The sequence below is a fragment of the Pieris rapae genome, chromosome 12 (assembly GCF_905147795.1).
Source record: "Pieris rapae chromosome 12, ilPieRapa1.1, whole genome shotgun sequence".
NCBI lineage: Eukaryota > Metazoa > Arthropoda > Insecta > Lepidoptera > Pieridae > Pieris > Pieris rapae.
Genome location: NC_059520.1, coordinates 9,200,692 through 9,215,818, shown reverse-complemented (window position 1 = coordinate 9,215,818; position 15,127 = coordinate 9,200,692). Strand labels below are relative to the sequence as shown.

The 15,127-nt window shown below is 34.5% G+C and overlaps 1 protein-coding gene across 3 annotated transcripts in view; it reads left to right on the top strand.

The window, feature by feature from the left end:
• Window positions 1-15,127, top strand: part of LOC110997829 (long-chain-fatty-acid--CoA ligase 4) — a 51,471-nt gene that overhangs the window by 26,480 nt on the left and 9,864 nt on the right. For all 3 annotated transcript variants that reach the window (XM_045630514.1, XM_045630513.1, XM_022266174.2), the window contains 5 exons: window positions 6,684-6,819; window positions 7,746-7,961; window positions 8,877-9,054; window positions 11,809-12,060; window positions 12,951-13,169. In XM_045630514.1, the coding sequence (XP_045486470.1) occupies window positions 6,684-6,819; window positions 7,746-7,961; window positions 8,877-9,054; window positions 11,809-12,060; window positions 12,951-13,169 (1,001 nt within the window). The remainder of the gene's footprint in view (window positions 1-6,683; window positions 6,820-7,745; window positions 7,962-8,876; window positions 9,055-11,808; window positions 12,061-12,950; window positions 13,170-15,127) is intronic.

The window sequence follows — 15,127 nt, the reverse complement described above, 5'->3', positions numbered from 1 at the left end:
GACAGTAATGCGTATCACTAATATATATATGCGTAATTAGATAGGAAGAGTTCGAAAACTAACATAGAAAATATTTTGTCTTTGGTATGTGATATTGGTGATAATTTAATAGCCTTCCAGAGCGATACAACGATTATATACAAATGGATACCATTACGATTTGTCTTTAGCCTGATAATATGCTTCAGTTTCGTTCGATTACCTCTTCATCAGCGCAAAATTTCGGTCCAACGAGCATTTTATTGAAGTCGGATATTCTTCGTTGAATATTCAAAGATAAAGAAAGAAAATAGTGTATAATACTAAGCCTTATAGACGTAACACACTCAAAAAGTTAAAGTGGAAATGGGCCGATCACATTGCCCTGTGGTTGTGATGATGAATAGTAGAGAAGAGAGACACATGGAAGGATTTGAAAGAGGTCTTCCATCTGTTTCATCTGTGTTCTCATAAACTTTACATAAACCTTAATATATTACTAGATTATAGGCTATTTTTATTTTTTGAAGTGAAGACTTTTTTAGCATCGTTGTGATTTGAAAGTCGATGAAATTAAAGTGATGGATGATAAGAGACAGATACATAAATTCATAAGATTTAAATTAGTTTAAAGAAAAGACTAATACTACATTTCGATTGTGAAAAAAGTCTATTTGATGTATTGTAGTGTCTATCAAAATTAATATTTGATATTAAACGTAAAAATTATAATAATAATAATTTTCTTGAAACCAATTTTTTTTAAATTTTCACTTCTACCACGTGTAAATTGCAAACGTTTTTTTACTGCCGTATTTTATAAGACGATATTTAACCGCTAATTAACGTTTATAAGTAAGACTTTTAAGACGGTTACTTAACGTTAAAATTGCTGTTAAATATGTCGTTGAGGCGAAAGTTGGCGGCGCGTTACCGTTTCGCTTGGTCGCTTGCTTCGACATTCGGTACTGGTCCGATGCTTGTTTGACTGGCTTTATGTAATGCAGACCCGTTTACAAGTGTTCTACAACTAAAATGTTTCTCAATACAAACTACTTTTATCCTTACAGTACATACATTTGAGGGGGTAGCTCTTTAAATATGAAGACCAAGTAATACACATTCTCATAAGAACTGTCTTTCAAAGTAGTAGTTGACTGTAATAGGCTTCCGGAAACTGTAATACACAGTGTGTGTACATACTGCAATCTCTTTGTACAAAAACAATAGGTTGGTTGGATATTTACTCAAAATACACGCGCTTATTAAGCTGCTAGTGTGTTTATCTCGGTTTGAATGACAGTTCTTATGGGAATTTGTATTACATTTAGTGGTCCTCATTAAAGAACTACCCCCTGAAACGTGTGTTCTGAATGAATTAATATTTTTTGTAAGGGGCAAACGATGCCACCGCCCGTAGACACCTTGACAGAGGGCTTGCAAGTGCGTTGCGGCTTTTTAATAATATCGGTACGCTAAGCTAAGGATATTGTTTACAAATTAAAACACATAGGATAGAATCGTAAACATTTGTTCAACCAGAACGTAGTACATTCAGGTAGATCAAAGTCCACGGCGCAAGGTTACATAGTGATTAGGCAATTATAGTGATTGAGTTCACATGGGATATAACAGTTGCGTCAGTGTTCTCGTCATATCAAAGGCTAGTACACTGAGGTTTCCTGAGGGTATAGTGGGACGAGTGTCACCAAGACTGGTATTTGTGTCACTTTATGATACTCCATAACGGATGGATAATTTGCAGTGCAAAGGGCATTGCAAATTATTCGTGCAAGCGTGCGATAGAAAGAATCTTGGTATTAAACTATGCGATAAGCAGAACAGTGAATGTATCCGTGGAATTATTGGTGCTGAGTAACTTAAATGGAGATGAGCCGAGTAGGCCTTTATACAGATGTATAAAGATTTATACCGTTTTATAGATATGTATAGGAATGGACTGGCCCAAAAGGAAGAGGAAACAAGGGTAGACTAATAGAGCGATGGGCTGACGGGATCGAAGCTGGAAAAAATTTCGATGTTACAAAATAAAATAGGATGGGAAAAGTTGGACGAGGCCTTCTTCCAGACAGCGGCCGCAGCTTAGAGTATTAATATATTTTTGCATTGTCTGAATAAAGCTTTCGTATTATTCAGGTAACGAAGATTTAAAAGCCATACGAACCTTCAGCCATTCTTAGAGAAAGGAGTTTTAAATTTGAATAGAAGGTTCTAGAAACATTATGGTTAATAGTGCTTTAGGAACGAAGACTTACGGCACCAGCTAGCTACTTTGTTTTATACCCGAACAGAGATTTGAGACCATGAAGCAAAGAGCGCAGTTTTCTTCGTACTTCATTCAAATTTGTCTGTCTACTTACATGCACCTAGAATAAAAAGTGTAGCTGTCTGAATAGATAGCTAGAACATATGAGTCGGATAACATCGGACGCAATGATGTGGCGTCATCGCTGTCCGCGTAACATATGACATGTTTGAAAGGAAATATCGAGCCAAGAGGTGACACAGTTTGCGGGTTTCCTCAGGAAAATTTAATATCAAAAGGAAAGTCGGTTCACGGACAATGCACCGGTAATCACGTGATCAATTTGTTATGACTGACGCGTTTGACAGTAAGGAACCATGTTACATAAGAAGCATGTAATGCCAACGTCATTATAAATTTACGGAGACCAGTGTTTCTAGTTATGTAAGGAATATATGATTTTGTAATAATTTTATACAATGTTATATCAACATCACAAAACACCTATTAGAATTTGGATTCGGGGATTTGGGAGAAAGTTTTGGCTCAGTTACGAGGGATACAAATATAGATGAACACTAACTGAATCCTTCTTTAAAGACTACTAAAACTGAGCTGTTGAATTCGACACAACAATTTTTCAATTTAAAATCCACGCGTATAAAAAGTGACCGGTTCACCTGTTGCCTAGGTTACAAAGGCTGAGCACTTTGGAGGTAATCTAGCTTCGCCGTTGAGGCTGTGGTAGAATGCGGAAGCGACCCTGGAGGTCTCCGTATGCAGTATGGTTGCTCATCCGGCTCTCTGTGAAGCAGAGGGGATGTACGACGACTCCCTGTATCCATGTGGTCTTATAATAATAATAAGGCTGCTGCCGGAACACTTACTAACATGTTACCATACATTTACCATATTATATGCATTGTATGTTATCTGAGTTATATGTCCAAACGTCAATTAATGTATAAAAAGCGTTGGATCAATAAATCGTAAATGGGATTGCTAGGTCAGTGTCGGATGCGTCTGTCATGGGCGACCGTGACCCGGGGAAAGGGGTGGGGGGTGCGCATGCGTTTTCATTCATGAGTTTGTTGTAATAGAATTCCGGCGAGCTCGTCTCATTGCATCCGCATTTGTGCATCTAAGTTGAATACAATTGATGGATTTCAACGTAATAGATTTACTTCTTAAGTAACTATTAATAACATTTCAAGTCTGAGTGAAAATATGTATTGTAATATTCTTTATTAGTACTAGCTGCCACCGCGAACCTCGTTTCTCCTTAATACCTAGCCAACCTTTTTAGTACATACCAACATGAAACATTTTGCTGTGATACCCCAGAGACTTCGGTTTTGCGGAATGATATCGTTTTAGGTTGTTTACTGAAATTTTCTCTACTCTGATAATAATTATCAGAGTTCAAGTCATAAGCTTTTAATTAACAAATAAAAAAATAGGGGATAATTATAGAGGGGTGAAAATTAAGGGTTATTTGAATATTTGTATGCCGTACCATAATATATGAAAACAAAAAAAAAGTCTAAAAAATAAAAATATGTTCATCCAATTACTGGTAATTTTTTGCTTAACAATTAGGTATAAGATGCTTTTTTAATTTCAGCTCACTAGCAAATATATCAAGTGGCTTTGTATACAATAATATTATTTAACCTTTGTGTGTCTAAGTGTTAATCGGTATTACTAATACATAATATTACGGAATAATAGTATTTATTTATAATCTAATTGTGATTATCGCTTCTGAAACTGGCATTTTAGGACGCGATAACGAATGGGTGTTATTCTGTTAAATGTCTATTTGCTTGTCTATATAAACATGATACATGTAGAACATAACTCTAAAGTTCAAGAGGACAGAATTTATAATCTGTGTCAAACTCAAAGTATCTATTGTACATACTAGATTTTATCTATGTAAATGGTTACTTGAGCTCTATACATAGACGATATTGGTGTTTTGTTTGATAGACGGGATGGAAATGTCTTTGCTTTTTCCCCATCATGGAGTTATGTGGGCCGAAATCTAGATGAGCCATTGAACCAATCTGTATGCAGGCTTCTTAGTTTTACCGTTGTATAAAGAAATGGTGCATTGCACGGCAACCAACTGGCGTTATGTACACTCAAGTACTTTATTGTTCCTAGATTCTCTTCTTGTGGGGTAATTTTTGGGTACACGCGCGGTCTCCACAAAAGCTTTTGTCGTGGTAAAAATACTGCGAAGCCTCCAGTATCGTCTTATACCTGTCCGCAAAAGGCGATGGTAAAAATTGTCTTAATTTAAATACCTTAGAAACGGTACTGTTTGAGTAAATTGCACAAGGAAATCTGTGTTGTATGCCCTTTGTCAAGTTGGAGGTTATTTACAAGGCTTATGCGGGCTGATTTAATGAAATAATTTACCTAAGGATTATATATATCTTTATTTATCACAATGGGTCTATTTATATGTAATATTAATTTATTAATCAGTAAAATCTAAAGTTCGCGTCTGACACAAATAGTGGCGTGAAAATTTGTCTTAATAGGAATTTTACATATAAGTTATATATGTATTGCCAGTAATTAAAAAATTGAAGTCAGTTTAGCTAATTTATAATTTGAAATGTCGTTATAAACAATCTATATGTGTATCTAGAAAATACAGTTCTAGGCTTAAATAAATAAATAAATAAAAATAGGAACCTGTACTATTAATATAAAATCGTTAAGGTAAAACTTTGCCATAATAAAAGGAATAAAAATAATACACTTTAGTTGGATTTGATAGCTGACTGGCAATGTTAGTCTGACATTTCCAAATGGCGACGGTAGTACCAACTTCAGCCGGCCAAGAAAGTAAGTGTCACGGTTCATTATGTGTCATGTCATTAAAGTCAATTATTATATACATATTATAGAGTCGTGACACCTAAAAGCTTTCTATTATTTGTCTGTATATTGACTGTTATAACAAAACATCCATTACGATAGCTAAATGGACCCATTATGACAAGTATCACATTACATATACTACATTATTTATGAAATTATCGTGTGTATATATATATATATATAAAATAATAATTCGCAGCATGGTTTATGTAGGACGTTTATGAAGGCCTCTCGTTGGCGCCCTTCTCACCTCTGGGCAGGAGGCTCACCTTACTTAGTTCCTTCAAGAAAAGAGTTCTTAAAGGGCCGTCAACGGACTCGCGAGTATTCTGGCATTGAAATTAATTTTAAAAATTAAAAATTCCATGGGCGATGGTATTACCTAACATCAAGAGAGCCTATAGTGTTGTCTTTTATTAACATAACTTTTACACATTTAAAGAAAACACTTTCAACGGATTGAATCTATGTATTATAAATTAATAATTATTTTACAGCGTGCGTGGTCACGTGGTCGTACGTGTTGAATGTCAAAACCTAACCCCTTCATCATTTACTCATAGATAATAACCTTTTCTTGAGATGTGATACGTTAAGGCCCGCGAAACGTCGGACAAATTTAAAATTATGTAAAATAATTATAAATTTATAATACATAGCTTCAATCCGTTAAAAAAGCGTTTCCTGCCCGTTTGCCTCCTGTTCTATAAAAAAGAAAGACTAATTAAGAAAGGATTTACAAAACTGTTTTGAGCTGTGCATTAGTATTTTTTATTTGCCATTAAAAAAACATATCTTCACCTTCACCCCTAACCCACATTTATAAATAATAATCTTTATGTCGCAAAACGTTGGACGGGACAGCTGGTAGTGTTTTTTTACAGATTTAATTATATATCTTCCGTCGATTGAAAGAGACTTTATTAAATATATATACATATGTACTTTTATTAGGACTATATTCCACGGTATTTCTAACCCTTTGGTGTGTCATTTATTACCTTAATAGTCAAGGGTTTACCTTAAAAGCCTCACAGCACGAAAAAACCACTGAGAAAAAAGACCTTGTGTCACAAAGAAGTTTCAAATAGCCACTTCCTTTTTATTTGTTTATAATTTAAATATTAAATTTTGTAATGCCGTTTTTTGATGGTAGCACAATGCTTTGACCGAGTAAATGGAAAGAGCTGCAAAAAAATATTTTTTACGGTTTTTTACGCATTTTAATAATTAACACATTACTTATTGATATTTAGCAATTATAATAAATAAATTTCAATTGAAATATGTAAATATTGAATCGAAATTGACCGTTTCGGATGTGGCTTATTGACATTGAATGATTATGATTGAATAATTGAAGATCAAGGTTTCTAATGCATACGTTTAGCCTTTGCATAACTGATAACAGCTATCTGCTTGAAGGATCATCTTAGTAAACGCTCCACTTTACGATAGAAATCAGTTATATTAAGTAAAACATTCTCTCATACCCAATAAGTTGGTGTGAAATGTAACTTTTATTCTCTTCTGTCCTCAGGCCGGAGTCCTTGTGGGTGTCAGCTGTTCTGCAGACCATCCGGATGGTAGTGTTCATGTATGATATCCTCTCATTCCCGGTTCATCTGGTGCTGCAGAGGCCATGGAGAAAACGGTCTATGTCGCGACGTATTAAGGTAAACGTTTACTTAAAATATTTTTATCTTTTATATAGGGTAGACTTAAGAAAATATCTGAAGATACGGTTATTATTAACACTGCAATATTCTAAAAGTCCTGCTAGAATCTTTTGTTGCATTTTGTTTTTCTCTATTCTTTTGTTTTCTTCATTACACGAATAATAATAATTGTTAGGTTCCTCGTAATACAGTATTGTGGATTAGTTTGGGTATGAAGTTCCACACTACATTTCGTTCATAATTAATGCATTAAAATTTATTAAAAAATTCTAAATAATTGATTCATATGTGTAACACAAAGTACAGAGAAATGCTTCTAATTTTACATTTATTGCCAGTTCTAAAATCAAGAGCGTAAAATGGAAGGGAATAACTGGCAACACACTAACTTAAATACTGGAATAACTGGTAAAAGAGTGGCAGAGCTCTTTTACAACAGTTTAATCTCACCAGCTTCTTAATTTTCAAACTAGATGTTTTCTAATTTGAACTCCTGTTTTATACTAGCTGCCCCGCGAACTACGTTCTCCTTCATATGATTTTTATACTATGCCTATAGTAGCTAGATGCTAACATATAGAAAATTTGCTGTGCTCATGGAGACTATACGTTTTTCCGGAATTTTCTCGGAAAATTTCTCGAATTGGTCCTTCTTTAAGTTTTGAGCTTAGCAACCTATTTTGCGAATCATGTATATTGTAAATTTCGAACATAAAAAAAAAAATGTTTTAAAGGAAGCACACAACAAGTTTCTTTGTTTCCGACTTAGAAATATTTCTACCCTCAATTTAAATTATTTATTTTAAAATCCACATATTCGGACAAGACAGAATTAACGCTGTTCGTTGTAAAGTAACTAGCTATGTTATCAATACCTAAACTGTAATCATTATGTACTTAAATGTAATATATTTAATTTTCAGGCACAAATCATAGATTCCACTCCAAACAGCGTGACAGTCCGATCCCTGTCAACACCTTGCAATCTTCACTTGCGTCTGGTGCGGGACAATGTCACCACCATGGAGGCCATGTTGCGTGCTGCGGCCGCCAGATGGCAGGACAAACCTTGTCTGGGAACTAGGACAGTTTTAAGTGAAGAAGATGAACCACAACCAAATGGACGAGTGTTTAAGAAGGTGAGAAATTTCAAAGTTTGTGAAAGATTTTCGTGTGTTCACAAATTTCTCTAAATGTCAGTCATGTTGATGATTATGTTTGAGGTGGTTGTTTAAGATATGTTTAGATTTAAATTAAACTTTTTTTGAAGCTGGTAAGCTGGCTTTAATCGTTTAACGCCTGAACCCAATAATAATCCACAATCTCAGATTGAACATGAACGGATAGAATGCAATCTCTTCGCTCTTTGTACTCTTATTTGATAACCAATATAAACCAAATAAAGTAAATAAAACCGCACAAATAATATTAAATATACATGTTTGAAATATATTAAATAGCTTTTTAATTATTTTAAAACTGCTGTAAGTTAAAATTTTAAGATATTGGCACAGTTGAACTGTCATTTTCATACAAAGCTCTATCCACATACACCGATCCGACCTGATACGATCCTGTATTCCTGTAGATCCTGTCATGTCATACCTGACATGATCCGACCGAATTGATAGCTTGTGTCGACAGATGGCTATTACAATCCGTCGATTGGTCAAAAATGGATTGAGATAGGTTATTGAGTTTGGGCGTAAATCATTAACCTAACCTTGACGACGACGACTTACGACGTGTTTTTTTTATTTTTATTCATGAAAATTTGTTTACGTTCGTAATAATCGTTTAATTTATTTGTATGGGGTTAAGAAGGATGCAATGGTGTACCATGCTATAATGTGGCCACCAAATATAACATGGTACACCATTGCCGATTAGTGAAAAATTTAAAAAAAACATTTGGAGCTGTTTTAATGTGGAGCTGAGATTAAACAAATTGACCTTTTTTCTTTATATTTGTTATCTATTGTTGATTTTAAGTCAACTGTTAGGACAGGATAGGTTTTTTTCATAAGTAAATAAAATTGGTAATTATATTTCAGTACAACATGGGCAACTATGAGTGGCGATCGTACACCGATATGGAGAACGAGGCGACTTGGTTCGCAGCTGGTCTGCGTGAATTGGGATGCCAGCCCAAGAAGAACATCGTCATGTTCGCTGAGACCAGGGCCGAGTGGATGATCGCTGCCCATGGATGCTTCAAGCAGAGTATTCCTGGTAAGCACTTTAAATCAATCATTTTTCATTATGACTTGATGCTCGTGTATTGTTAACACACTAAAGAAAATTGTGATCTGTGGAAGCACCATAGATCACAATTTTCTTCTTTATTTACGAGTTGATAATGCTATATACGTACTAAATTTTTTTAACCATCTGCAATCAGCCTCTTGGCTTTTATCAGATTTTAACACGGAAACATCTTCATTTGTATTGTTCCTTTAATTTCTACCTTGACAGTGGTGAGTCCCAAATTGTTATAGACTTCCGCAAATAGATGAGTAATTAATTATTGTATTGTTACAATTTATTTAGGTAAAATTATTAGTTTAATTTGTACGCAAACAAAACGACACACCTCTATTGGGGGCATTATCACTATAAAAATGACTCACATTCATATTTGCAAGAATATTTTATAAATTACCGTAACCTGATTAACATACGTGTTTCGAGGGTTTAATATTATTATCATAACTGGATTTACGAATTCAAGTTTAATTTACTAGGAACAGTTTTAAGCTTTACTATAGTCCCCCATCCTTTTTTGTTCCTTGCCTTACCCTTATATATACACAATTACATAACACGATACATAATTTAAAAAAAAATTGTTTTGTTCACTTGAGAGATATGTTTTAACGAACTCACTAGGAGATTGTAAACAAAACACTAAGTAAAATTTCCAAAACTTATTTAAACTGAAATACAAATTCCAAATATTTTTAAGCTATTGCATAGATTTTATCGCAGGCATTGAGTGCGGCGACCGAATCAAGAAATTCCGTAACGAAAATAACCTAACATACTATGACGTAATAAAGGTGCGCCCAATATGCATTAGAGCAGGACAGAACGCATACTGCATGTCACATCTCTCTGACGAGATCGGTAACGCGTGAGCGCGGCCGGTAAGCGTTAAAAACGAGACAGACTATATAGGCTTGTTAGTCTGAGTCTGGTCATTGAATTAATGTCAAAGCAAAAAAATACTGCATAAATAAAAAATAAATAAACAATTATAACTGCATAGGTTGATAAAAAAATGCTATGCGATAGCTTTATCGCGGCAGTCCCCGGGTGCCACACGTATTTTTTTAAATTACATCTGACATACTAGACATGCTTAACGTTTCGCCAAGTTCAAAGATACTTTATTTCTCAAAGAATTACATTCACTTAGCGAGAAAATTTAGAGTAGGTTAGTTATATTATGTGTATTTGAAAAGAAGCTATATACAATAAAACTATTAGTTTCTAACAATTCTAAATGTTATTTACAAAAATGCAGGTAGGTCGCATTGATGTTACAACATGCATTGTGTCTATTGAATAGTTATAATTTCTTAGACTCTCGTTCTTAGATATAAATTAATGCTAGATAGGTATTTTTGATGTTTTGTAAATATATATTTATTCCATTAATTTATACGATTTTTATACAAAGATTTCAAAATGATTTCGTTTGATAGAACGACACTATATACTAGTATAGAGAAAGGATTTGATTGTTTTGAATATGCATATATAAACATAGACTAAATAAATATTTTCAAAAACTATAGAGCTGGGAAACAATTCCAATATATCGCATATGCAACGGAAACTATTGACAATAGAGCAAAGTGATGTATTACAGTTTTAAAGAAGACATCAATATCTACAAAGTGGTATCATTATGTTATTACACGTTTGATAAAATAAATATGCGGAGTACATTAAAATACAACCTTGATAAGTTTAATAATTAAAAATGATTAATTTCAATCGAACAATGATTACTCAATAATAACCTCATTTCCGAGCTATTAAAGAGTTATTGTGATAATGATGTAATCAGCTCAAGTAGCACTCAATTATAATTAAATAATACTAGGTTTTTATACTTTGGAAACCTCGCGAATACTTCAAGCGTCAAGATAGGGTCAAGAGAGTTTCTTTGGTGTTCTCTAGACTATGGCGACTTGTTATATCTGGACTTATGCAATTTACAATGTATCATAACTTTATTCTTCTTTAAGTCCGACAAATTAAGAGCAAAAATCGGACAACGATGTAGAAAAAATAGTTACTTAAGTTTTTATTCATGTAAAGTTAACAGTCTTTGTGAGGTAGTACAAAAAGGGTGGCGGAAAGTTTCTTGCCAGTTCTTATTACCCGCTCTACGCCCTTGACTTGCGAACTGGTTGTAAATGTAAATTTTACAATTAATTGAATTTGTTTATCTTGACGTTCATAAGTGTACATGTTTACCTATATGAATATAAAGATATTTTGATTTTGATTTGAAAATGTTAAATATGGTATGTACGTGAATTACGGAACATTTTTTAATCGATAAATTTATTCTTAAATTTATATTTTCATACTCGTGAACGGGTGCTACTTGAGGTGACTGGTCGTACTTGAATTCGTGTATGCGATGATATTAGTTGTTTCTGCTACGTATTTGCGTGTTTTTTTCCCACGAGAATGTCAATGCGTGCTCCTATTTCACATAAGTGTACATTAAGTTACCTAAATTAAGTTAAATGAATAAAATATGACTTTGAATTGAATAAGAATAGTTTCCTAAATAACGAATGTTTTTAGCCACACTGACGTATTTCTTTCAAGCTCGTTAAATATTGCAAAATTGTTTTTTATTTGTACACAATTTAGATATAAATGTATGACCTACCCTCATAGTTACTATGTTGATTAGGAAACAGAACATTCAAACATATATATTCAAATTTTATATTTTTCCAGTGGTCACAATCTACGCAACCCTAGGCGATGAAGCAATAGCCCACGGAATCAATGAAACAGACGTTTCTACCGTCATCACTACACACGATCTCCTACCCAAGTTCAAGAAGATCCTTGCAAAGACTCCGAAAGTGGACACCATAATTTTCATGGAAGACCAGCTCAAAAAAACGGAGAGAGATGGATTCAAGCCTGGAATTAAGATTGTCGCCTACAAGGAGGTTATAGAGAAGGGAAAGCACTCGAAAATTGGTTAGTAACCTCTTCTTAAAAATTAATCTATTTGCATCGTTTCAATTACGGTCTCTTTTCAGCCAGTTAAATGACTTATCAAGAAAATCTATTGATTTGATTTAACGATTTAAGATTTAAGATTTAAATTTTGAGTTACACATACCATATAAACCCACGTAAATATATGCCCTTTTTTCCACACCATTTCACAATATATTTTATAGATTCATTCCTTATATTAATATTAGAAGCTTTTTGTATATATGTCGCAGCCAACTAGCTTAATTAGTCGTTCAATTAACAGCCTAGCCGTTTAACTAACGACCTAGAAGATATTCAGCCATTTGATTAAACAGTTTCTCTACTTGCCTAGCCTGTTGATTTTTAATTTAAATTTACTTCCACTCTCTGCCACTCTTAAACTCGAAACGAAACTCTTCAAACTGTCAATATGGCGTAAATAGTAACAATGGAATTGGAAGAGTGTAGTGTATAATAATGTGAATTTGACTCATGCAATTTAATTAAAATTTTGTATGTCATATGTTAAATCTTTGTTATTTATGCGAAATAATTACTATCGTACGAATCGCCTAAGCACTAACTAGCCAGTTTATTAAATGTTGTAACAAACACTACAACTGAATATCTTTCAGGCCGTTAGTGAAACGGCTAGGCTATTAATTGAACGGCTAATTAATCTAGTTGGCTGCGATATATACATACTATGTATTGCATCTTTTGCTACATCTACAATATTATTATTTTTGGTTGTACTGTATTATTTGTGTTAGCGGTAGGATTACAGCATAATAATATAATAAACAAATACATTTTGACAAATTAGGTTATTTTTTACATGAATGTTGAAATTTTAACTTTACTATTATAAATTCCATCTCTTCCAGAATGTATCCCACCAACTCCGTCCGATACAGCGATCATAATGTACACATCTGGTTCTACTGGGGTCCCAAAGGGCGTGGTCCTGTCCCACAGGAACATGATAGCGACGTTGAAGGCTTTCGCGGATGGGGTGCCGATGTATGATGATGATATGCTCATGGGATTCCTGCCTCTGGCCCACGTGTTTGAGTTGCTTGCTGAGAGTTTATGTGTCATTGGTGGTAAGTTAAGGGCTTTTTAGTTAGTTTTGTGAAATTCGATTCCTTGATCATTTTTGTACCATAGACAAAGATGATCCTTCTGTCTGGCGATTTTTGTATTTACCTGTTTTTTCACGGTCTCGCTTCATCGTACGAGAGAGTGTTAATTTATTATATAAAGTACTAGCCGACCCGACAGACGTTTTCCTACATAATATTTTAAGTGATTAGGATATTAAACAGCGTGATAGTACGGACTGCAGCGCCATCTGCCGGGCTGATTTGTGAATCTAAACAATCTAGGGCCCAAACACATACAAAAAATTCATTCCAGTCTAGCAGTTTAAAAGGAGTTAAGATATATACAGGCCCACAGTAGATAGAATAAAGATATTCTTAGTTCATGTTTCCTGTTCGATTTAATAATAACTAGCGCCCGCCCCGGCTTCGCATGGGTGCAATGCTGATACTAAATACAATACAGAAAATCTGTGAATGTTGTACATAAAAATGTGGGTTATCCATAAGAGATAGACATATATGTCGGCGCGAAGCGCCTGTAAATAACGAATCCAGATTTATTAAAGCTGTCATTAAATTATTGAAGATAATGACGTCAGTAATACTGGTGTCATAGATTAGTTTGTTGGCATCTGCCATTTAATTTCGACATTAGAGTCTACACTTTAAAGGCTTCTGCTTGGTTCGACCGCTCAATCGAACTGAGGCTCGTACCAATCAGTTCCTGTATTTATAACAACCAGAATTTGTAATAAACAAGGTTCGTAACATTTCGGGTACTCGTTCCACGACCGAACCCGAATAGACAACAGAGTCAAACAGAGTCATAAGAACGAGTGTCAAAGATTACTTTAATATTTATTGTTATCTAGTCTCCAATATTTAAAATTATGATAAATAACTTTCCATAATAATAATTATGACTATGGAGTCAGAATTATTATCGATCATTGAATAGTGATTAATTATAAGATCTAGCAACATTAACTAACACGCCATTGCTGTAACATAAATAATAAAGAATATAAAATTACTACAGACTATCATAAAATATGAATCCCAAACATTATTAATATTTTTCGTAACAATATATAAATTTGCGCCGATACGGCCATACTGACTCCAGCGCGTCCCTTGCGCTGCTTTACATTGCAACAACTTTAAACAAGGCATCACTCATGACGAGATCTAGCCAACACGTAACGCATCACCCATCCTGGGTTCAGCCAACAAGACCAGGATCAAGGATACGCATGGTGGCCAGCCAGCGTTTTAGGAAGGTTATTGGATAGGAAAACAAAAGGCATCACTCATTACGAGATCTAGCCCACACACAAGGCATCACTCATTACGAGATCTAGCCCACACACAAGGCATCACTCATTACGAGATCTAGCCCACACACAAGGCATCACTCATTACGAGATCTAGCCCACACACAAGGCATCACTCATTACGAGATCTAGCCCACACACAAGGCATCACTCATTACGAGATCTAGCCCACACACAAGGCATCACTCATTACGAGATCTAGCCCACACAAGGCATCACCCATCCTGGGTTCAGCCAACAAGACCAGGATCAAGGATACGCATGGTGGCCAGCCAGCGTTTTAGGAAGGATATTGGATAGGTAAAACACATTTTTATTTTTTCATAAACATGTCAATGCATATACATAAAATAATTATTACCTTTAATTAGATTAGTTATTCAGTAATTCAATGCAATTACCTAGATCCAAAAACGTCAGTAGAAGAGGTCGAGGCCTCCTCACATAAAACTCTCCGACAAATCTTCCGCCGATACGGTCAATTCGACTGAAGTATAAACTCATGGCGTTCAAAGAATTGCTCCAATTGGTTACTCAACCAACCACAACATGTAAACCGCCTCGGCCTGCTGACACCTAGACTAAGAATTATAAAGCAGTTCTTCTCAAAAGCAGTCTAATGAC